The 24,483-nt window shown below is 39.4% G+C and overlaps 2 protein-coding genes across 8 annotated transcripts in view; both read right to left on the bottom strand.

The window, feature by feature from the left end:
- Positions 1 to 409: 409 nt before the first annotated feature.
- On the bottom strand, positions 410 to 9,823 carry atf7ip2 (activating transcription factor 7 interacting protein 2). 7 transcript variants are annotated; one of them, XM_054607371.1, is made up of 15 exons: positions 9,757 to 9,823; positions 9,291 to 9,372; positions 7,374 to 7,457; positions 5,929 to 6,156; positions 4,778 to 4,850; positions 4,422 to 4,553; positions 3,782 to 3,850; positions 3,486 to 3,523; positions 3,343 to 3,383; positions 3,198 to 3,253; positions 2,897 to 2,942; positions 2,564 to 2,643; positions 2,206 to 2,367; positions 1,920 to 2,107; positions 410 to 1,038 (listed from the first exon to the last, which is right to left on the bottom strand). In XM_054607371.1, the coding sequence occupies exons 4-15, from the start codon at positions 6,138 to 6,140 to the stop codon at positions 831 to 833; spliced, it is 1,305 nt and encodes a 434-aa protein (XP_054463346.1). In that variant the 5' UTR covers positions 6,141 to 6,156; positions 7,374 to 7,457; positions 9,291 to 9,372; positions 9,757 to 9,823; the 3' UTR covers positions 410 to 830. The 7 variants fall into 7 exon arrangements, with proteins under 7 accessions (XP_054463346.1, XP_054463345.1, XP_054463347.1 ...); XM_054607370.1 differs by lacking the exons at positions 9,291 to 9,372; positions 9,757 to 9,823 and adding exons at positions 7,171 to 7,236; positions 8,302 to 9,283; XM_054607372.1 differs by lacking the exon at positions 5,929 to 6,156 and adding an exon at positions 8,302 to 8,372 and having other exon boundaries at positions 411 to 1,038.
- A 1,095-nt stretch (positions 9,824 to 10,918) lies between these two features.
- emp2 (epithelial membrane protein 2) overlaps positions 10,919 to 24,483 on the bottom strand; it is a 14,477-nt gene continuing 912 nt past the window's right edge. Inside the window, exons 2-5 of the mRNA XM_054607409.1 lie at positions 15,428 to 15,665; positions 15,229 to 15,337; positions 15,003 to 15,143; positions 10,919 to 14,057 (exon numbers count right to left, since the gene is read on the bottom strand). Coding sequence (XP_054463384.1) covers positions 13,888 to 14,057; positions 15,003 to 15,143; positions 15,229 to 15,337; positions 15,428 to 15,505 — 498 coding nt within the window. The 5' untranslated portion in view covers positions 15,506 to 15,665 and the 3' untranslated portion in view covers positions 10,919 to 13,887. The remainder of the gene's footprint in view (positions 14,058 to 15,002; positions 15,144 to 15,228; positions 15,338 to 15,427; positions 15,666 to 24,483) is intronic.

Raw genomic sequence — 24,483 nt, 5'->3', positions numbered from 1 at the left:
CCAAATATTACAGTAAAGAAATTACCCACCCTAGCTTTAAGGTGTCACAAATCACAATTTACTGTTTCAAAGGTTGCATCTGATAAGAGTTGAATTGCAGCATAAAAAAAATACGTGACAATAAACAAAACGAGTGACAGAGATTATGGTGTTAACACTTGCATTGCCATATCTATCACATCACATCGCTGGTTTGTTATTGTTTGTGTTGTCAAAGTGCACCTATTGCCACCAGACTATTATTAGAATAAAATGTGTCTAAAAACTCAGTTCAAATACATTTATTGCTAAAACAACATTGGCATCTTCTGTTAGATTTGTACATCTGTATATGGTTTCAGTCGGAGCAGCAGCCTATTAATCCAAAGTATTTGATTCATTAAATGAAACAGAGGGAAGCAAGAAACTTATTATGTAATGTTTGAGATTTTTACTTTGAAAACAACAAAAATAAAAAAATCATACAGAACATACATTTAAACACTTTAATGGCTCGTAAAACAGCTAAACATTTATACATGAGTAAAACTTTTCGACTCACAGTAAACCGTTAATTCATTGTTTAACCGACGTCTGCATAAGTGCCAGACAGTCAAACAGAGAACGAAATTCCTTAAACATGGTTATTTCTGTTGGAACTGTAATCATTTTCTGGAAGTTTCATAAAACAGAAAATTGTGACCAAATCAAAAACAGTGTCCTCCCGCCGCTTTCCGTTTTATCAACCTCAAGGCACTTAAATAACAATACTTATTGTAAAAGTGGGTAAATCCTTCTTGAAGTAAGTCTCTTGTGTCGTCTCTTCCTTTGACCAAATCTCCTCCTCCCAACTACTCGGGTAAAGACGCGGTCACTACTTTACTGTAAGGTCCGTACCGCTCGAACTTGTCTTTGCCCACCACAGCGACGCACACCTTGCGGCCGGGCTTGTACTTGCTGATCATCAAACACATGGGCAGAGTTTTGGCCGCCACCTCGGCAACGGTCCAATCAGGGAAGACGTCGCTCCCCTTTACCTTCTCCACGGTCATGAAGACGCTGCAGCATGGACAGAGAGAGAAAAGCGGAATGAGTGAATGAAAAGTGAGCAACTACAATAAAAAAAAAAAAGAATATAAAAGACATATTCGCAGACATCATAAACAAATAGATGTGACTGGGATAAAAAAAAAAACTTCTGCAGGTGAGGAAACTAACACTGTTTTTGTAAAGTACGCCTCTGACATCTAGTGGTTTGTTCTTAATTGACTGGTGAAATAAGTCATTGTGTTTACATGTTAAATAAATGATTTAAATTTGACAACATGGGCTTTGTGTGGTACATTCCATAAAAAAATATGTTGGTTATATCTTTTTAAAGAAGAATTTGAAAGTGTAAATGATACAACAAACGATCCGTTGATCTTTACGAATCAAGACTCTATATATCTCTAAGGTCAGATATTGCCATCTAAAATCATGCAACTCTACTAGAGCTGAAACGATCAGTCGATTAATCAATTTCGTCGATCGACACAAAAATAACCTGCAATGCTTTTGATGATCGATTAACCGTTTCAGTGCCTTTTAATGCCAACTTGGTGAAAAAAGTGGTTCACATTCTCTAGTTTAAGCTTCTTAATTGGCAGCGTTTGCTTTCTTTGGCATATAAAGTCATAAACTAAATACGTCCGGGTTTTGTCATTTTGGGTCAGACAAAACAAGACTGATCTGGGGATCATCTGGGTGTGTTGGTGCATCTCACAGCTGCATTTGGAGAAGCCACTGGATTGGGACAAATACTGTGTAAGAGGCAGATCCTTAAATGGAAAATAACTACATTATAGTTCAAGGTTTAGAAGTGTGATTTTATCCAGTGAGTAGCAGAGCTGAAAGCTGCCTACTTAACCCATAATCTCGCACCCTCTGCTGTTTCTCACCTGTAAGTACCCATGGGCGGCCCTGAGGGGTCTTCCTCTTCCACGTTCCAGAGCACAGAGAGGCCCGCGGGGTTCCTGATGAGAGCCAGACGTACTTGTGGTCTCTGGGGGATGTTGTACGAGGCCGCCTCCATGTTCAGGATGGAGGGGAAGCTCTTGGAGGGAAGAGGCGGATACAGGAGCTTGTCCTTGGGGTCAAAAAGAGAGGGAGGCAGTGGAGGTAAATGTGAGTAGCATACAGCGAAGTGAATTACTAGCGGGGTTAGCGGGTTAGCGGGAGCATTACCTGCTCCGAGTCGGTGTGCTTGGGACTGCTGCTCTCGCGAAAAGGGAGAGAATCTACTTCCAACTTCGCAGACTTTGGTTCCTCACACTGTTTGGGCTCCTTAACACTGTTCTGTATTTCCGGCTTCACTTCTGGTTCTTCCTTTGAGACACCGACAAGTCCCTGCACCACACAACATAACACTGTTAGTAAATGAAGGCACAACACAAAATACACATAAACAAGGAAAATAAAGCCAAAAAGATAGGTGCTGTAGGGTTTTATACAAAACTGCTAATTGCCATTAGCTAAATAGATCATATTTTATGCGTGGAATGTTTTGAAAAAGATGTATATCAATAATATAAAAACGCCATACCTTTCCCTCAGGAGAACCATAAGGGGTAAGAACCGGAGGAGGCAGCCCCTCACCTAAATCTGCTATGGCATCCTTCAAAGCTTAACGTGGATTACGTGCAGTAACAGAGGAAGGGACAGGGAAGAGTAGAGAAAAGGACGTGGTTATTAATTCATGTACTCACTGACTCATATTATTTAATTTGGGCCATTATAACAGCTTATCGTGTCAGTTTCTTCTCACTGCGAGGCGGTATCATGTCACTAGAAGCTACATTAGATAGTTTCAACTTAAACTATTCAAACATCCTCTTGTGTGTGTGTCTATATATGTGTATATTATGTATTTTTCTACCTTCATTATCATCATGCATCTTCTTTAGTGCCTTTTTTGTGTTCTCCTGGAAAAAAAATATTGATCAAACGTATCCTCAGTGTTTACATAATACATTTCTAATTAAGTGTACGCAACAACTTTAATAGCCAATTAACCAATTTTCTTTCTGTACATGGGAGCACAAAAAAAAATTAATAACTATTGTCCAATCTACAATTAACACAGACCTATGTAAAAATAGTTTTGTGCTGATTAAACACAGACATTTTTAAAAGATGTATTTAACTGATTATTCCAGGATAAATAACTGCATATTCACCATCATTTTAGAGAACACTCCGCTCTTCTCCGTGCGGTCCGTGTCCTTTTTGTCAGCTGAAAAATACAATTGCGTCAATTGAATATTCATGCGACCCACAAATGCAAATACTCTGTAGTGCACACACGCCCCGCTAGGCTCTTACCCTGTGACACGGTTTCCATGGTTTCCTCTTCAGAGTCTGACCTGCAGACAGACATCAAATCAAATGCAAATAAAAACAAATGTACAAATTCCCAACAGGGCCTTTCACACCGGACTGATCCGACTGAACCTGGTTCTACATACCTCATGATCTTGACATTAACAAGAGAAGGCGGTGGGCTCTGGAAGGAAAATGTTTACAACTTTGTTACACTCACATAAACAAGTGTTAACATGTAAAACTGAACATAATTATGTAGTGTATCTATCATATTTTCTACTTTAAGTTACCAGACAAAAAAAAAAAGAGGATATTGAGAATCTTATTAATGTTTTGTGTTTGAGCATATCTCCAAAAAAAAATGTAAATGCATGTCAGTCCATACAGAATTGCATCAGCTGCATTAATTCATGTGCATGTGCGTTTGTCTGCATCCAACCTTTTTCTGTCTCTTTGTCATGAAGGTAATGGCGTCTTCGGCTCTCTTGGTTACCGTGTTAATTCGAGCCTGGGGATAAGAGGAATATTCTGTAAAGATTTATTCGGTTAAAGATATTCTTTATCACCAATTTGGCTTTGAGACATTGAACGAGAGATTCATGTTTGGTTCTTTTGCTTTAAAAAGACAAGACAAGAAATGGCAGAATCACAAAAATGCAGATAAAAGGGTGAATCTGTGTACAGTTAAAGAGGTTATAATCTAATGGGTAAAAGAACTGCTGAAGAACAATGAACAGATTTAGGATTTACCAGCAGCTTTCAAATTTAATGAGAAGAAGAGGGAAGAGAAGAGAAGGATTTGAGGAAATTAAGGTATGAAAGAATGAAGGAGAAAACAAAAAGAAGGAAAAGAACTCAACAGAACAAAGAAAGCTGGTAAATGTCAGATCTCTAGAATAACAAGAAATACAAAACAAATGAGCAGAAAGGAAAAAAAGTCAAATTAAAGTATTAGACCCCCCCCCACTGCCTACCTCTAGCGATCCCAAACTCCCATAAAGGTGTCCATTTTTGGATGAAGCCTTTGTCAATTCCATGCAGAATTAGTTTAACGTTTGTATAAAACTACGTCCACCGACCTCCAGTTTTTGGATGGAGCTTTCATAGTCGACAGAACGGTCCAGCTGTTGAATGGTTTCTATTAAACCCTGCAGCTTGGTTTCCTTCTCTTTCACTGCGGTTTGAATCTCCTGCTCGATCAGCGTCTGCACCTGTGGACACACACAATAAAAACACACACACACACACACACACACACACACACACACACACACACACACACACACACACACACACACACACACACACACACACACACGAAGAGCTGCATTCAGTAACCGCAGATTATAGTTACAATCCAGTAAATGCATTTGCAGATGTAACCATGCACAGAAAAAAGTAAACATTTAATAATCGTAAAAATAGGGTCTCGTACTTCCGATTGGGAGAATTTCATCTTTTTGTCACCGGCGCTAGAGGAATCTGGCCTGGAGGCCATCCTCTTCTTTCTGCATGACGACATAGAGACAAACACAGAAGGTCAAGATTCACAAGCAAGAGTAAGCTAGATCTTACAAACTATCTGACAGAAAAAACCTCATTATAATGCTCATTAAAACTCATTTTCTAATGAAGGTAGCTGGAAATCCGTCCCTTCAAGCCTCACCCCCAAAGCCACTCTCGCAGGCAGGTAGGACAGTCAATCATTACATTCAGGCCCAATAAAATGATTGGTCTGGATATAAAGACAATTTCGACATCTATATCAAAGATGTTTTTGAGCAAGATTTCCAACACCAGCTTCGTGTTGAACAAGCACCTACCTGAAGAAAAATGCGCTGGAGCAACAAACATTAGATGCAGTAAAAAAAAAAAACAATGAGGAAGCGGTCTTTGTCAGCAAGAAAGCAAAGCTGGAAACAGAGGAGATTTTTTGAATTGTAATGTGCTTGAATGTTCCACCCTTTTAAAACACTTAACTGAGCATCCTGAGTCTCACTACATGCTCCCACACCGACATTTCATCTCTGAAAAAAGCGGTCGGATCTACAAGCAAGTTATTAAATTCCTTTCAAAATACTGCCAAACAACATGCAGGGAGTGAGGTTACAGCTCACAGGAAGAAAAAAAAACACACTGTGCGTCATGTAGATTCCTTTGTAATGTAAAAAAAAACGGAAAACAAGTTTTGTGGCTTACACACAGGGGAATATATTCTGGCAGAAAGGAGCATATTTATAGAAATGGCTTACAGAGTATAGAGGGCTTTATTGAGCCTTTTACATTGTCGAACAATGTGAGGACTGAATTAACAAGAGGGCAGAACAATGCAATGCAATTTCTATTTGCTGTGATTTATCATTCATTTTTTCACCTATTCTTCCGTTTAGAATGGTCATTGGTCCCCTACGGTCCTTGACAGGAAGGAGTGGACAGACGCGACCCTCCAAGAAAACACCTTCTCGCCAGCAAAGAACTTCACAATACTTTTAATGGAATCCCAAAAATCAGCAGATGGGCAACTGGCAAGCGACAAACAACGAGGAAGCTTTTCTGCAAACATGAATCTGTTGGTATTTAACTCACTTATCCAGCAGATTCAGGGCCACCTCTGCATCAGTTTTCAATCCTTTCTCTGCTTTCAGTGCACGCCACTTTTCAAATGCCAATCCAATGTTCACTCGAGATCTTTCCCTTGAATCTCTTTGCTTCTGAGGGCAACGTTTGCCTGTCTTGACTGTGATGGAAGTGTTTCCCTTCTTTCGAGCTGGCCTTTTTAAGCTGTTGCAATTTGCCATATTCTACTGCAGTGTACTGTCAAGACAAAAGCCGTATGCACACAGTGTTGTTCAGTGGGGGAAACGTTAGAGAATGTAAAAGGAGAGGTTAGGGGGCTGATATTAGTTCATCACCTGGTAAATAACAGCTGTGGGTTCATTTTGTTTCAGTCCTACATTATTGGACTCTTTGTTTCAGAGCTGAGTGACTCTATGATGTCATGCATTCCTTGTACTTTAAAATATGTTGCCCACAATAGCAATATCATGGTACACATACTGTTTTATGTTTGTAATACAGCCCTCTACTGTTCAGATATACAGTACCAGTCAAAGGTTTGGACACACCTTCTCATTCAACTACTTTGAAGAATCTAAAATATAAAACATATTCTGGTTTGTTGAGCATTTGTTTGTTTACCACATAATTCCATATGTGTTCCTTCATAGTTTGGATGTCTTCAATATTAATCTTCAATGTAGAAAAAAATTTAAATAAAGAAAAAACATTGAATGAGAAGTTGTGTCCAAACTTTTGACTGGTACTGTATGTTTGAGGAGTTCAGTCCCTTAAAATGAATAAACCCAGAGAATAAACTATCATATGCATCTGACCTAAAAAAACATAAATATTAAGAATAATTTAATATTATATTTAACATGTACAGTACCAGTCAAAAGTCTGGACACACCTTCTCATTCAACTACTTTGAAGAATCTAAAATATAAAACTTATTCTGGTTTGTTGAGCATTTGTTTGTTTACCACATTATTCCATATGTGTTCCTTCATAGTTTGGATGTCTTCAATATTAAAGCTATACTGTACGATTTGAGAGAGCTAGCATGATTTGAAATTAGCTTCTCTTCGGAGTTCCGTTTAACTCCTCCCCCACCCTTCAGGACTCTCTGCCCCCACCCCTCGACACAGAGCCGTGCACGAGCGCTGCTGCTACTTAGCAACCAGGTAGCTACGCTGCCGCTGCCTCATTGAGCGAGAGCTGAGCTAACGGTCGGCTGCGTTTCTCTACAAACTAGGATGTCTCATTCACCGGTAAGAATGAATGTCGTTATACGCATCAGCATCAACATCAGCGGTCAGGTCCAGGGATGACATACTAAATAAATAGAAACGAAAACAACAACAATTGAACATGACACAGAGGTAGTGCAGGGACAAGATTTGACTTCTAAATCATTTTTGGAGATATAATACAAGAAATAAGATTTTTTTTTATTAGTACATGTATCATACCTTGCATCCAATTCCTCAAGAGCTGTCTCGTCAGGACTGCTGACGTCTAATTCCTGAACTCCAGCTACTGAGAAGTCATCAGCTCTGTGGCGATTACAAAATTACAGAATTATTGTCAGCGTGTGTTTTCCAGGAGATACATTTGTTGAAATATAAGTTTAAGGCTTGGCAAGTATCTTCAATCTGTATTTTTATTTAGTTAGAGTGGTACAATGGTACATTGAACTGTATAATTGACATATCATAGACTTTTGGACTGGAATACAAAGAATAAGTGAAGAGAGAGTAAATGGGGAGGGAGGGGAGATTGAGTTAAAAGCTGTAAAGTATCACAATGCATTACAATGTCTGAGTTTGTACACTGAAATTCATACACTACACAGCTCTGGAAAAAATGAAGAGACCACTCCACATGTCCAGTGTCTCTTGTTCTATTTTTATAGATATATGTTTGAGTAGAATGAACATTTTGGTTTTATACTATTACTATAAACTACTGACAACATTTCTTCCAAATTCACGATAAAAATATTGTCATTTAGAGCATTTTCAATAAGTAATGTAGAGATAATTCAGAAAAATCCAGACTGGTCGCATAATTTTTTCCAGAGCTGTATATAAGAAGCTTCTCTTTTCCCCCATACACACTGACGACCACATAACATTAGAAAAATAATATAGTTAGAAAGGAACATTATAGATGGAGTTCTTGTTAAACATATTGGCTGATTACATTTACGGTTTGTACAGTGTGCGAGTCTTGAGTTGTGTTAGCTAAACAGTAGCTCTGTAGCTAACAGCTGAGTCGGAGCCTTCAGTCAACTGAAGCAGACAGTCTAGCGGGGCGAGCAGACTATTCCCTGAACACAAAAATAGACTTCTTCTGAACACAAATATAAAATAAACAGGAAACAAGACGAAAGCTTACCTGTCCAAGAGAAAACCGGCAACCATTGCGTCACTTTTCAGGCCAAACCACTCCCTCAGCTTTCGCCATCGCTGAAAAGCGAATCCAATATTTATCCTCGTTTTTCCTCGAGCTCTCTCCAACTTTTTTATTGTTGCTGCCTTTTCATTTTCGGTCTTTCTTTTTCTTGCCTTTTTAAAAGGATGAACCGGGGCAAGTAACGGTGGCAGTGGTAACTTCTGTTTGTCTTCCATCGTGTTGACGTTGTAGGCTCACTAGGTCTAGTCCACTGTCATGAACTACTATGACAACAACGCTTTCTTTGCCCTCCGTGAACGCGCTCAGGCCGGCTCAGGCTCGTACACAGAGGGGAGAGAACGCGCAGGCTTGTGATTGGTTCTTTAGATTCGGGTACAATGTCTCCGATTGGTAAGCATTTTAACAGGTTTATAGCCGATACAGAATTCGTTTTTGTTTCGCTTCTTTTTCATTGCCCATAAGTTATTTATTGCTGTCAGGATGTAAAAACCAATTTCAACAACATATTAAAAAGTGCATATCACTGGAAACCGTACAGTATGCCTACAATGTAGAAAATAAAGAAAAATAAAGAAAAACCATTGAATGAGAAGGTGTGTCCAAACTTTTGACTGGTACTGTATAACAAAAGAGGTCAAAGTAAAAAACAGGAAGATATTTCCATAGATAGGGAAACAATTACGTATAAAATGTGTTCACTGCATTTCACAAATATACATTTCTATAAAACATTCTGCAAATCAAAATGCTTTGAGTTTTTGCCTTATTGACACACATACTGTGTGCTATTATTCAAATGGGGGGGGGGAAGAGAGAAAGCCATGACTTCCAGAGAGTGCAACAGTTATGCATCATATGAGTATCTACTGTGTTGTATCAATCAACCAATCAATCAATCAATCAATCAATGGGTCTACAAGGCTGTAAAGTGCTGCAGTGTGATTTGTTGCCATATTGCTCATCTGTCCCACCTCTGTCGTCTAACAGGACTCTCTGACGTCAACACTGGGTTTCATCAGTTCTGCAAATGACGTCATCCACTTCTTTGCAACGCTGCAACATCAACAGAGACACAGAATCTAGATTAATATATAAATAAAACAATAGCTTGACATGAATCTGTGAAATGTGACTTTTGTTAATCTAATGTCATGTGTGTTATCTCGTGATTTTGACCTTTACAGCATAGCTGGTTACCACAATAGAGATATAAATCAGTGGTTTGTTTTGATAGTCTGCACAGATGCCTGTGAGCTAGCCTGTGAGCTAGCTGCAGCTTTAGCGGGATATTCCTCTCTCCTGCAAATATCTATAAAATAAATCACTAGTTATGTAAAGTTAATGCACAAGACAGCTACCGTAAAGCTCCTCAATCAGAGGGTTTAAAACGGAGTCAAATGTCTAACTGCTTTGTCTTCTCACACATGTTAGCTTTACCTGCTAGGCTAGCGCTTTCCGGGTCAACTTCCGGTGATCTGATGTCACACTTCCGGCCTAGTTCCTTCAGAAAAAAAGCGTTATCTACAAAAATGATGGGAATTAAAAAAAATAAAAATGGATTAAAGTAAAAGTAAATGCTGCTTTAAAATTAAACAAAACTATGTCAATAGTCTTCCTGACACCTACTTTCACATTTTGTCTGTAGTTATTTTCTGTCTGTAAATATGATATTTCAGTTATTGTTGATTTCTACTGTTTTTTATTGTTTATTTATAATACTTGATTTTTTTTTTATTACATTTGCATTTTTCTTTTATCTTGTTTTTCTTTTACTATGTCTCTTGTGTGCACTTTACCCTATGCTGCTGTAATCCTGCAAATTTCCCCGCTGCGGGACTAATAAAGGATTATCTTATCTTATCTTATCTTATCTTATCTTATCTTATCTTAAATAAAGCGTTTTTAATTGCAATGTGTGGAATGTGTTTAATCTTATAGGAAATTCCAAATATCTCAGCACATCACTGGTTACTTTTTACAGAATTTCAAAACAGTGACATGATAAAAATATAAACAAACAAAAAAGCTTACTTTTCAAGGATAACATCATGAGTGACCTAAAGAAGGTGGAATAAATAGTAAAATTCCTCTTTACTGTAGCAATTTAATTGCATTACATACAGTGTAATGAAACCTACTTTCACATTTTGTCTGTAGCTGTGTACAATTTAAATAAAGCGTTTTTAATTTCAATGTGTGGAATGTGTTTAATATTATAAGCCATTCCAAATATCTCAGCACATCACTGGTTACTTTTACAACATTTCAGAACAAGCTTACTTTTCAAGGATAACATCATGAGTGACCTAAAGAAGGTGGCATAAATAGTAAAATTCCTCATTACTGTAGCATTTTAATCGCATTACATACGGTGTAATTGCTATGGATGTCAACCAGGCTATGCCTACTGCCAGATCATTTTTACATTTTGATTATAAAGATGTAGAAAGTAGTAATCTTGCACTGCAGCATGCAAGACAGTGAAATATTGATCTTTCTGCATGCAAGTGGAGGTGCTGGAAAAGGGCAAGCAGGCCCCATGTGTAATGAGTGTTGATGGATACTTGACTCAATGACAGATATGTCACACACAAAGAACATTTATTCATTGTAAAATACATTTATTGAGATCTAGAGAACAGGATTCAACAGGGGGAAAAAGCACCTTTATATTCTTGCAGGGGGAGATGAGTCTTTGTTCCTGAATCTGTTGGAAGTTTGCCCAGTCTGTAGTTTTGAGATTAGAGCAGACTAATTCAGCAGCAGTAACTAGTTCATTCTTTTCAGGAGCTATTCTGGAGCCTGAAACCATAAAGCTATCACTTTAACATTGTGTCGTTTTCTATCGGTCCACTAGGTGTCAATAACAGACAAACATTTTAGTTTGATGACATGTGAATACATGAGTAGGATTTTACAGATTACAGACGCAGCCACTAATCTTACACCAAATGTCAAAATGAATTGCATGTTGTTATGTCATTTTTTCCTAAAATAGTAAAATCAAAATGCATTCTCTCATTTATTTAACGTGACATACACCTAAAGCCGGTGTCAAAACTTACAAAAACTTTTGGATGAATTTTATGCAAGAAAATAAACTTGTTTAATGTAAGTTCTTCAAACATTGACCATTTCAACATGTCTCCATTATAAAGCAACATGACTTTCAATCAATGTGGAATTAATACTTCAATAAGCACGAGAAATATTTAAACTGCAAAAAAAGTTAAATAAAAAATTGATTCCATATAAATACAGTCTGGGCTTCAACAGCTCACATTTGTCACTGTGTTTATTTGTACAGATCTACATTAACTAAGATACAGTACATCTACGTTGATATAAATCTACAGGAAAAAACTACAGAAAAAGTATCAATCCTAAACAAACATTTCAAATTCCAAATCAAGAAGGGCTCTGATAACTCAACTCTTAAAGGGGATTGCTTCGGTTTTTGTTCAAAATCTGCAGCAGGGTTTTGCACAGAAGTTCAAGTATTATAAATTGAGATCTGTTTTATAATCACCAAAGCTAAACTAAATAGTAACAAACTTTTAATTATCTCTAATAAATCATATTTCGCCTAAAAAAATCTTCAATATTTGACTGCATCAACTTTCTTTTCATCTCATTGTAGGTACAAAATGTATCTGCTGAAAGACAAACACTTGCATGCAAACAGGAAGATTATTATTTAGTAAAGCACTCTGAAGATGACAACTTCACAAAACCTATGAACAAGCATCACAATCTTGGCCTCCAATATGTTCTTTTGATCATTTTCAAGTATCATCTTGAGAGCAAAATGTTCACTTCCACTTAGTTTCCCTGAATCTTTAGCATTGGTGAGATGGTAAGTTACCACCGGACTCTGTGGTCCAAATTTGGCCCGACACGAACATATTCATATCATAAAACAACCCAGTGCACCTCTGAAGGATCAATCAAGTCCAAGCTGCATGCATTAATACCCCGCTGGTCTCAATTTACTGTTTAACCCCCAAACTAACACCAAGTAAGAGGAAAACAGTCGACACAGTGCTGCTGTGGGATCAACTAGTATCTCTATAGTTCCACGAAGGCTGAAATTAGGAGTAATTCTGTGAATCTGTGACAGGTACAGTACAGTTACACATTTATTGTTGTTAAATGCCAGAGCACACATGTGCATAAGGTGTTAGAGATGTTTCAGTAATGGACCAAATTAACAGAAGCCCAGCAAGAGAAAAATAAAGACTTAGTTACTTCATACATCCTCAGTCACATGAGGCTAAAAATACACAACAGTGGTTTTAAACGATAAATAGCTTTTGTCTTTTTCTCAGTGAAGATGCAACAAAACAAACAAAAAAAACCATAATAATAACAAAGAAATGTTCATTCATATTTCAAGTTTGCATGTTGCTATGTTGTCATTTTAAAAATCCCGAATATCACAGCACATCATTGGTTCCTTTTTCACCATTAAAACACAAGTCAGTAACAGAAGAATACACACAACAAATTAAAATCCTACATATTAAACTAGTGCCTCACTACACTTCCTGTAAGCTATGGTTAACATAAGAATTTGTCTTTATTTTTATATTTATAGTTTTAATATTTCAATCTTAGAAATAAGCAATTTTGGCAATTACCTGAACTATACATACACAGCAAATATGTACAAAATAAATTCTGTTTACTGTAGATTCACAAAGAAAGTATGGAGCCTTTGGGAAGTCCAGGGCATGTGTCCCAGTAAGACAAATCTCTCCACTTTATCCGTCGTGAGCACATATTTCTCCTATGAATGGAGTTGGTAGGAATCAGGACACAATGAAATGTGTGAAGGAGACAAATCAGTATGTTAGAACAGTGCTCATGTCCTTTGAAATGGCAGAGGGGCGAAGTGGGAAGATGATAGTGAAGGCATGTTCTCACTAAAGGCAGCGAGGAAACTCAAATGACTTTTCTACGGTTCTATGCAGTGAGCGAGGGCTGAATGCAACAAGACTCATGTGTGGTGCGTTTACTGATCTGATTTGCATCCAGTAGATTTGACCTCAACTTCATGTAAATATATCTATCCAGCACGGCAAAACTCAGATTACACTTTTCCAACTACAGATCAAATCGCGTTTCTCAACTCGAATGTTTTAAGAATGTGTTTTAGTGGCTGTCATGCCAAAACAAAGACCACCTGACTCACAGTGGGTCTATTCAGTTGAGTCTTTGCAGTGTTTCTAAGGCACTTATCTGGATTAAAAGTGTATAATAGAGCCTGTCAAAAAGGAACACACTGGGTTTCCTTAGCTACATTCAGTGAGAACAAAAATATCATCAGGAAGGAGAACGTTATGCAACTATTTTACGGTTTAAATGGTGAATTGCCTGGATTTAACATGAATCTGGATATGTGTTGTAAGGCTTTTTCTCATATGTTAATAAAAAATCTAAGGGTTCCAGAGAGAATGTGTGCATGCATGTTTGTTGATGAAAAGTGTATGTCTTTATGCGAATGTCCAAGTGTTCCTGTTTGTGATTTTTGAACATCAGTGGGCCTCTAAGTCAAGCCCATCATATCTATTTGCGCTTCCTGAGCACCAGGTACATGATGCCGCTGATGAGAGTCATGGGGAAGCTGATCCAGGCCAGGATGTAGGAGGAGCCGAAGGAGCCCTCCTGGAGACTCGCCACGTGGAAGCTCTTGTTCTGAGCCGTGTAGACGGACGCCGCGATCAATACACATAGAGCTGGGAGGACGAGAGAGGAGGAGGAGGATGGAAATTACACTCGATAGCTGAGGAAGGAATTTCATTTCTAACTCTGAAATGTTGCAGCCAGTTTGGTGACACTTAAAGGAATAGTTTGACCCTTGTTTTCTTAGAGTTAGATGATAACATTGATACCACTCTCATATTTTTCAATGTAAGGCTACATCCAGCAGCCGGCCAGCTTAGCTTAGCACAAAGACTGGAAACAGGGGGAAACGGCTAGCCTGGTCCTGTCCAAAGGAAACGCGGACCAGTTTGAAAGGGCTGTCTTATTGAGAGCTGTTCCGATTGCCTACTGTGCATTGCAGAGGTAGATCACATTGCTTTAAAACTGAAATCTGTAATTTCTTTAAGCAAATAGTGTAAATTATGATAAAACAGTATCTCCACAGTCCTAGTTGTGTCTGCGTGTTTCATTTTAAATCTTTTGGTAAGTCAATGACAGTTCTATCAGTCAAAAAGCTGAACACCAAGACAACGAAAGTAGAGTTTCTGCTATCTATACATCAATGTGTGAAAAGTTAAAGGTGAAAAGTTCAAAGAAGTGTGAATGCAACTTAAGTACACTGCATTCAAAAGAAAAGACGATCCCGGGTTTTGGGACTTTTGCTGATCTTGAATTGGGAAGTGTGAGGTATCATACCGAGCCCTGTGCATGCTCTAAAGTCACATCCTAAAATTCTTCATTCTAAGTTATCCAACATCAGAAATGTGTGGACATACATCTTACCACAACTGCTACACTGCAGTGGAAACAGTCACAAAAACAGTCACAAAAGCTGCATTGAAAAGTGTGTGTGTGTGTGTGTGTGTGTGTGTGTGTGTGTGTGTGTGTGTGTGTGTGTGTGTGTGTGTGTGTGTGTGTGTGTGTGTGTGTGTGTGTGTGTGTGTGTGTGTGTGTGTGTGTGTGTGTGTGTCACTCACTGGCCAGAAGCTGGATAACAGCAGTGAAAACAAATCTTTCTCCCTGTTGGAGCCTGAAGAGCTGAAGGATGAAGACGAAGAAGCTGACACAACATAAAATGGTGGCCAGAATCATGGTAGCCTGGACGGTCTGCAGATAGGCTGAGGAGAGAGGAGAGAAGGAGGCGTTACATACACAAATGCAACACTTACAGTACACACACTACATAGCTTTACACCGTCTCACCTGCATCAACAGTATGGCTGTTCTCTACAGGAAAGCAGGTGGAGTTACAGGAGTACCACAGGTCGGTGTAGATCACATCATGTCCCGCTGGCTTCACCACCCACCACGCCTACATGAGGGAGGGACACGGAGACGGTTAAAGTGACCAGAATGTCCCGTGCTGCGATGCTTTGTGTGATCATTCTGTGTTTGTACTCACGTTGTGAATGGTTGCAACAAAGAGGAGGATGGCTGCAGCCACGTGGAAGAGGAGGATGAAGGCTAAGATGATCAACATGGCTGCCCTTCTGTCTGGTCAGGCCCAGTAAATATCTCACAGGCTGCTTCACTGGCTAATTGTCAAAGCGAAATGCTTTTGTGTTTATGCTGGTGGGCACACAGGCTGGTTTGCAGGCTGATAGTCAGGGGTAGGTCGAGGTCCTTCACATGAAAAGGATCTGTTGGGAGCAACATACGTCATTTTTTAATAACAGGCACAAATACAGGAAAGATTCATCTCATGTGTGTCATCAGCATATATTCAACACACAGATATAACTATTGTAGAGGTCCTTCTGACCAATATATGGAAGCAAATGTTGTAAAAACCTGTATGTATACCGACAGCTCATGAGAATGTGCAGAAAGCATATTTATATCTTTGACTTTTCTGGATTCACTCAGAGTAAATGATAGGAAAAAAAGTCACTTAATATGTGCTGTTTTATGAATTTTGATTTACCTTTTAAGGGTAAAATAGTTAAGCCTTTGGACAGTTTTAACATTTTTGCTGCAGTATTTGTGACTCCCACAGGACTGAAAGCTCTAAAAAAACAACAACAGCTGAATATGCCAGATATATGCAGTACCCTTGCAGCGTTTAACTACTGTATTGTGTCCAAAAAATAAAATAATTAGTGGAGGATGGAAATATCATAAACAACTGTGATTCCCGGTTAATGAAACAGTCAGAGAAAAATCCGTATTCTCGACGTCTTCCCTCAAATTACAGAAAATCCCTCTGAGATGCGAGACAAAGCGTTTATGTAGCGTCTCTACGCATGCCAATCTGTGTGTGTGTGTTTGAGAGTGTGTAAGTGAGCACAGTGTGTGGGAGCGTAGTGTTTACTCTGCAGTGATTCAAGGCCTTAATCCTGACTATGACTTGTTGATTGAAGCGGCGAGTTGACTGTTTACATCTTGAAATGTCTGTGCTCTGTCAGTGTAGCCCAGGATAGAATGTGCTATGTTAGCATAGCAGCATTTACCAGGCAATTTCATCCAACATTGGTTGTGCATCGACATGCTAACTGATGATGCATAGGAGGTCAAGGGTCACTGTATACCAAGGATACCTAAGGTGCTATGTCTAATGCTTATTACTTTGGTTTTTGCAGCTTGACCTTGGTAGTTGTGGCATTAAAACACAGAGGCTTCAGGAATGTGTGGCGTCACTCAACCCTGTTGGCAGTCATAACATGTGTGTGCGTGTGTGTGTGTACCTACCCTTAAGATATGATCATCTACTGAGGCCTTGATTTTGTTTATGCGCTTCTCTGTTACTGAACTGTTCTGAGAAACCAGTAATAAACTGACTACAACGGCTAATGTTACTTTTTCCGTAGGGATATCCAGTTTTTTGTGACGCTTTTGTGTTTTTTGGTTTCATATACTATGAGGAATTGTCATGGGGGAAAAAATCCATTAACAAATACCAAAGACCATCCAGAAACCCATTAGTTTGTTTGTCTAGGAAAGCGTTTGCTCAGAATTTAAAATGCATCATCAGCATCTTTCTGTTTAACATTCATAATCACACAAGACAAGATTCTGAAGTGTTATTTCCGAGAAAACACTTTAAACGTTTCCAGCACGGCTTTAGACGTTCATATGAACGCAGTAAAGACTTCATCTCTACCACACTACCAGTCTTCTGGCTGTATGCTGTACACACCAGACTCAGCCTAACTACCCTGTGGGGATAATGCACATTAAATTACATGAGATGGATTTCATCTAGCGCCTAAACTCCCACCAAAGACGTTCAGAAGCGTAGCAGGCAGAGACACAAACATGTTTAAAAGCACAGGCACGAACAAACACACACACACACACACACACACACACACACACACACACACACACACACACACACACACACACACACAAACACACACACACACACACACACACAAAGCCAGACAGCAGAGGGATTAGCCCTCACCGCCAAAATGGAGTCGCAGTAAAAACAGCCTCACCCCACTGACAGGAAGCAGGCCACAGTTTTTGTGTGAGAGCATGGGGCCGCGGGGAGTACCAGAGGATATAGGTCTGAGATGGGGGGGGGGCTAAATTTTAATTATCGCCTTGTGGTTGTATCCATGTTGCAGTTAACATCCATGTCTGTCCATAATGTCATCACTTCATCATTTTATCCTATTAGACATTTGGGTGAAAGTTGTAATTCTTTGGCAATTCTTATGACCAAAACCATGTTTTTTTGTGGTCGCATTGACCTTTGACCTCCCAATTCGAATCAGTTCATCATTGAGTCCAATTGTCATCGCACGGAGGCATAAAAAAGAAAGTGAGCTGATAGTGCTTTTGCGAATGACACTGAGGATGTCAATAACCTGGCAACACACTTTCATTTACAACTGTGCCAAATGTGTAATATTGATTTCAGTGCAATTTTTGTTAACGGAGCCCGAGAGTCCATTTCATTCATTGCTTTGGTTGTGTGATATTATTTCATTTATTTATTATTTATTTAGAATATTATTTTTGTCTGAATGATCTAAAGCATTAAAAGTTAATTGATCATTGAAAAGGTGTACCTGCATTATTATGCTATTGCATTTACATTATATCAGAGCCATAAAAGGGTCCCTAAAATGACATTAATATTGTTTATCGCAATATTTCATCCAACAAAAGTAGTTATCATGACAGATCTAGTACCACATACAAAACATAAACAGCTGTATATTTCTAAACACCTACATTTCCTAAAAAGTGTGTGTGAGCATACAGTATAATGGATTGTTAGCAACAGGTCACAATGGAGGGAAATGTGAGACACAATCTTATTTTTAGGAACTGGCAACGGCTTGTTGGAGGTCTGACTTTTGGAGCTTTGGAGGTCTGCAAATTCCCAGAAAATTGGCCAATTATAACAATTCATAATCACTGTGTCTCCAGGGTGGCCAATCAGACATTAGGTTTGACTTTAAAGAACGATTCAAGTGAAGCGTGAGAAGAACAAAAATGCAGAAGAAGGAGTTGGAAAGACAGTGAAGCCAAGGTAAAGACAAACAATTCAATTTACTACATCCGTTGGAAAGCATCTCTCTGGTATTTGAGTCTAATCTGCAGGAACATTCTTTGGAACAGCAAGTAATCTCCTAGACACGTACACACACACACACACAGACACACACACACACGCACACACACACGCACACACAGCTGGATCTGATTCCATCTGCAGCTGCGTTCTCATCTCAGTGGGGAGAAGATGAAGGGAGGAGCGAGGGAGGGAGGAAGGGAGGAAGGGAGGAGACAGCAGGAGAAAGAAGGGAACCCCATTGGAGGGAAGTGGAGGGAAACAAGAAAAACAAAAACAAGAGAGTAAACGCACACACACACACACACACACACACACACACACACACACATACTCTGATGTACATACAGATACACATAAACTACACAAAACCACAAATGTATAGCCTGCCAAGAAAATAACAAAAATGAGAGACTCTCAGACAAGTTCAGATAATTAAAGTTAATTAAAACTTTGTAAACCACAGACATAAAAGCCTGGTGACGACTGACAGAGCAGACAGTGTGTACTGCCTGTGTAAATTATGTTTGCATGCCCCTTTGAGTATGTTGGTATTTACAGATTTATTGATTTGATGTTCCAAACTGTTTTGTTTCCATTCAATTGTCAAGCAAATTTTAAGCAAGCTTTTAAAATGACCAAAAAAAAAAAGATTCTAATTGTATTTTCTAATTGTCTTCCCATAAACTGGTTTGGAGCTAATGAACTCTGCTACATGTAGCTAGAGGCTGTAAAGGACCAGTAAACACAGTAGTGGAGGTTTCAAACCGGATACAAAACTAGTTCTAATTGGGTATGTTTTATTTGTTTTTTCATCTCAGCTATTGGCTACATTTCATGCTGTGTGGAGACAAAGATTCTACAAGTGGAAACAGCCGGTCAGTCATGTTAAATTCATCTGCCAAAGGCATTTCTATAATTCATTTAGAGCATCAACTCTTTTTCTATGAAGGCAAAAGTTTTTTGCACAGTTTTTGGCATTTCATGGGATTTTGCCGTTTCCATACAAGTTTCCTAATGCGATACTTCAAAATGCGCATAAAAATAAAATTTATGAAAACAGGGCTTGTAATGATTACATACAAGAGTAACTATCCAAAAACTACAATAATTCAGATTTATTGTTGTCTATACTTGTCATCTCTCTCTTTGAGAAAAAAAATGAAGATGAAGTTAACAACTGAAAACTTCTTTATAATAGTGAAACACTCTTTCTCTCTCTTTTAAAAAACACACACTTTCAACACACACACACACACACACACACACACACACACACACACACACACACACACACACACACACACACACACACACACGTTAACCTAAATGTGGAGCCCTGTATTCCCCGGGGATCCTTGAGAACGGTGTTGCCTTGCAGAGGTTTCACTCAGTGCTGATAGTGACGTGCGTAATCACCGATATACCAGACAACAGCTGCAGACACACACACACACACACACACACACACACACACACGCACACACACATACACGCACGGAGCACTTATCCACATGCATGCTGTGTACATTAGCCACACTAGTCTGGTATGTACGACACAGATATATCACACCTTATCTGTCACAATAGACGTGTGCACTGAAGGCGTACTTCCCTCAGCTGTGGTGTGTCAGTCAGCAGAAAACAGTGACTGACTCATCATCCCAGTAAGAGATCATCTCCATACATCAACCAGTAAAGTAACCTGCTAACTTAAAGATTATGGTTTTAGAGCTATCAGAAAGTGGGTTTATTTCTGCTTTACAAAGATAAAAAACCTAATATTTTACTCCCTCATATGTCCCTTTACTGAAAGCATATTATCCTGTTTTTTGTTGTTCTTTATATCTTGACTTTCACAAACAAAAGTAGATACAATTACGTCAAAAATAAGAAAGACAACAATACTGCAGCTTTGTGTGATCACATGATAGAGTCTGTCAGATTCGAGCCACCTCGGCTGACAAACAGGCTGCCATTCCTCCTCTCCACTCAGCCTTATAATAGGAGGATGGGGGACTCGGTGCAAGTGTGTGTGTGTGTGTGTGTGTGTGTGTGTGTGTGTGTGTGTGTGTGTGTGTGTGTGTGTGTGTGTGTGTGTGTGTGTGTGTGTGTGTGTGTGTGTGTGTGTGTGTGTGTGTGTGTGTGGACCGGTTCACTTGCCTGGTGGAAAATGCTGACTTTTAATGTCTTTTCTTTTTTTTTAAACTCTTTTCATAAAACACAAAGCCACAGACTTAACTGGGGCCTCTGAATATCACTCCCCCGTCTCTCTCACTGTCCCACTCTCTCTGTCTCTGTATGTCTCTCTCTCTCTCTGTCTTTAGCCGTGGAAAAACCTGATTGGCGGAAGAGAAAAGGCACGAAGGCTTCCAGTGGAGCCCTCTGGCCCCTTATGAGGTCGTACAGTTGAGACCCAATATGCAATATTTCCTCCTCCAAACCCACAGTCTTGGGATTCACTACCAGGGGATACTTAGTCTGGAGTGCCTCATTTTTCATGTGCCCTTATAATATTTTCAGTTTAAACTAATGCAACATTTTAAACTGACACTGCAATTTGTATTTTATTCCATGAGCTCAAAACAGTTTGGAAAGAAAATCTAACAAAACAGACCATTTTCATTTAAAACGCATAATCAGTTATAGGTTGAGTTTGAAGCACTCTTTTGTCTTTGCAAATGGGTTAATATAATATAAATAACCTGTGTTAGAAACAAACTGCTCTATAGGGAACAATAATGAAAGCAACAATTTGCAGTAAAGGCCCAGAAAAGTGTCCGATCTGTCATTGTTAGATGGATCATTTGCACAGTAGTTTTTAGGTGTGTTGTGTGTTGACACTGAGCCAACACAAACAAACACCATCCGCTGATGATGGCGGTAAGGCGCGGTCAAAAGGTTCTGCAAACAGGCTAGCAAGTGCACCTCGAGTTATGACTCAATTTCTCAAAGATCAAGAATGAAAGCTCCTCTTTATATTTCCTTTTAGTTTCCCCCAGGCATGGCTTTACAGGGTCTAAATTGCATTCATTTGGGAACAACCGTGTGTGTGTGTGTGTGTGTGTGTGTGTGTGTGTGTGTGTGTGTGTGTGTGTGTGTGTGTGTGTGTGTGTGTGTGTGTGTGTGTGTGTGTGTGTGTGTGTGTGTGTACACAACAACAACAGCCAAGCTAAGGCTTATTTTTAGAGAAAACACAAAAGGGACATCTTCCCTGGAGTTAAGCCAGTGACCAAACAAAGGGCTGTTTGGGAAGAGCACACAAAAACCTGTCGACCCACACACTCAGATGAACACACACACACAGTTTGGTTTAAACTTAGACCTTAAACTTTTTTATCACTATTGTCATATATATATATTGGTACATACATGACATTTGACCTCTGCATTCAACCCATTCTGAGCATTGAAGAGCAGTTGGACACTTCAGCATGCGGCTGAGCAGTGGAGCAACTACAGAATCATAAGCATAAAGCCATAATCCTTTACATTATGGATTTATTTAAGCCTTTTTTACAAACAAGGACTGGCTGCCTGTGCGCTCTGAAACAATGCAGCCTTTTGTAGCAAAGTGCAAAACTGAATGAAAGTTTTGCACTCAGAGACAACTTTTCTATTTGCACATCTTTACCACTAGTAAGCCAAATATTTGACAGTTTGGCTTGCGGGTGTCACCAGAGGATAAGCCAAAGTGGCTGCTTCCCAATAGAGTGCTGCAGGAATGAGTCCTAAACCTGGAAATAAGATAAGTCAGCAATTTTGCCCTTCCAGTTCCCTCGTCTTGAGGTCAATTGGTTTTACAGACTTTTCCGCACTTAGGCTAAACTATGCTACGAGCTCAATGCTGAGAGTGTCATGAACTTGTGTTTATAATTCACATGCTACGTTGCTAACAGTTAGCGTGTAATGTTCGGCTGGAGGTGAAAACCCAAATATTAGGTCCGTCATCCTGAAAAACACACCCGATGCGAGCGGTAGAGGAAAGCTGACCGTCTTATTAGCACATTCACATCCTCATGCAACACCGTCACCATCTTTCTCACCCTCCGCTCTCCATATAAATCAAGAGTGGAACGCCCTTGCTCAAAGGGGTATGGCAGATTTTAAATTGAAATTCAACATGTGAAAAATTGATTACAAGTGCAAACAAATGATGCATTCACAGCGCAAAATAGACAACAGTGTGGTTTTCATAATGGTCATGAGACTGTTTTATTGCTGACAACACAAGCCTAATAACTTTACATTCCTTTGATCTATTCTTATAACTCGTAATCTGTCGGTCCCTCTGAATTATGCATGTATTTTAATAATAACACTGACTTTGAAGTAAATATTTTCAGCTATGTTGAGTTTCGTTGACTACCAGAAGCGAAGGGAGAATCGTTGCTCTGCAGAATGAAGCCTACATTGGTGCAAAGGAATATTGTGTGTGTGTGTGTGTGTGTGTGTGTGTGTGTGTGTGTGTGTGTGTGTGTGTGTGTGTGTGTGTGTGTGTGTGTGTGTGTGTGTGTGTGTGTGTGTGTGTGTGTGTGTGTGTGACATGCCACCTTTAGGAGTCAGAAACGTAACTAATTGACAAATGCACACACAGACACACACACACACATGCACACAACGGTTTTCCTGCTGAGTTTAGACTTTAAAGACTTCCCTCTGATGCAGGAATTCTTTCATGTTGGACACTAACATGGTTTGTTAGGTGTGTGTGTGTGTGTGTGTGTGTGTGTGTGTGTGTGTGTGTGTGTGTGTGTGTGTGTGTGTGTGTGTGTGTGTATGTGAGTGTGTGTGTGGGAATGTTTTCACACACATTCCTAAAGTGGCAGCGCTGAGTAATGACTCCCACATGGCAGAGAGAAGCTGGGAACACCTGGTAAAAAAAAAAAAAAAAAGAGACATCCATCCTCGTCCGTTTATCATCCCCCCCCCCTCATTCTCCTCCTGTTTTTTCTTCTATACGACTCTCAGTCACTTCACACTTGTTCCCCGATAGTTTCCATCTGTCAGCGCCTTTTCAAAAAACCTCACACCCCCTCTTGCTAATCCGCCTCCTATCAAATATCCCACACCTCTCTCTTCCCGCTGCGTTCGGCGTGACTGAGAATACTTTGAAATTAACAACGACACTCTGCCTTTGAAGCGTTCGGGCCTTGATGTCGCATCACGTCCCAAAACGGTGAGAGCGAGGCGGCGAGGCACAACCGGTGCTGAATACTACCTCAGATTACTTTTGGCCACTGAGAGGATCAAACTTCAGTCACAGGCCGTTCAGTCTGCCACGTTGAATCTGGTGGGGGATTCTACCACATTACATGCTGCAAGTTTTAACTGTCATTCATTCAGCGGTTCATTTGTGGTTGTTTAACACATTACTTCACACATTTGTATGTTTGGTGACTGTGGGGCTCATTAAACTAAATGAAAAGCTTGGAGATAAGAAAAGAAAGGATGTTGGTATTATTAAGACTGGCTTTCTATTCATTACACATTTATATTGTATAAAAAAATGCATTTTGTTTCATAACTTCAAGGTGTCCAAATGACAACTCATAACTGCATGGCAACAAGTGGGATTCGTTTCCAATAGACTGTTGCATATTTATGTCCTTCACACTTCATGTGATATTTCATCTTCAGATCACTTATCCATAATAGCAGAGATTTCCTCAGACATGTTAACATTGCCTGATGAGGATCACATTTTCTGCTGCCCAGTCTACAAAAACAATCTCCTCTAACCATGGAAAACCTGGATCAAGCTGTTGTTGTAGTTTTCAACCACAAGAGGGCGCCCCACCTCCCCATGAGGGGAGAACGCAACAGTAATCACCTGCCTCAGCAAAAGTAAGATGCAAATCAGCCAACAATGCAGCCATAATGCACTTTTAAACTATCATTTCAAACCTATAATGATCTGATTATGTTCA

The sequence above is a fragment of the Anoplopoma fimbria genome, chromosome 11, assembly GCF_027596085.1.
Source record: "Anoplopoma fimbria isolate UVic2021 breed Golden Eagle Sablefish chromosome 11, Afim_UVic_2022, whole genome shotgun sequence".
Lineage (NCBI taxonomy): Eukaryota > Metazoa > Chordata > Actinopteri > Perciformes > Anoplopomatidae > Anoplopoma > Anoplopoma fimbria.
The sequence above is the reverse complement of the archived record's forward strand: the minus strand, read 5'-3'. Positions and strand labels throughout refer to the sequence as shown.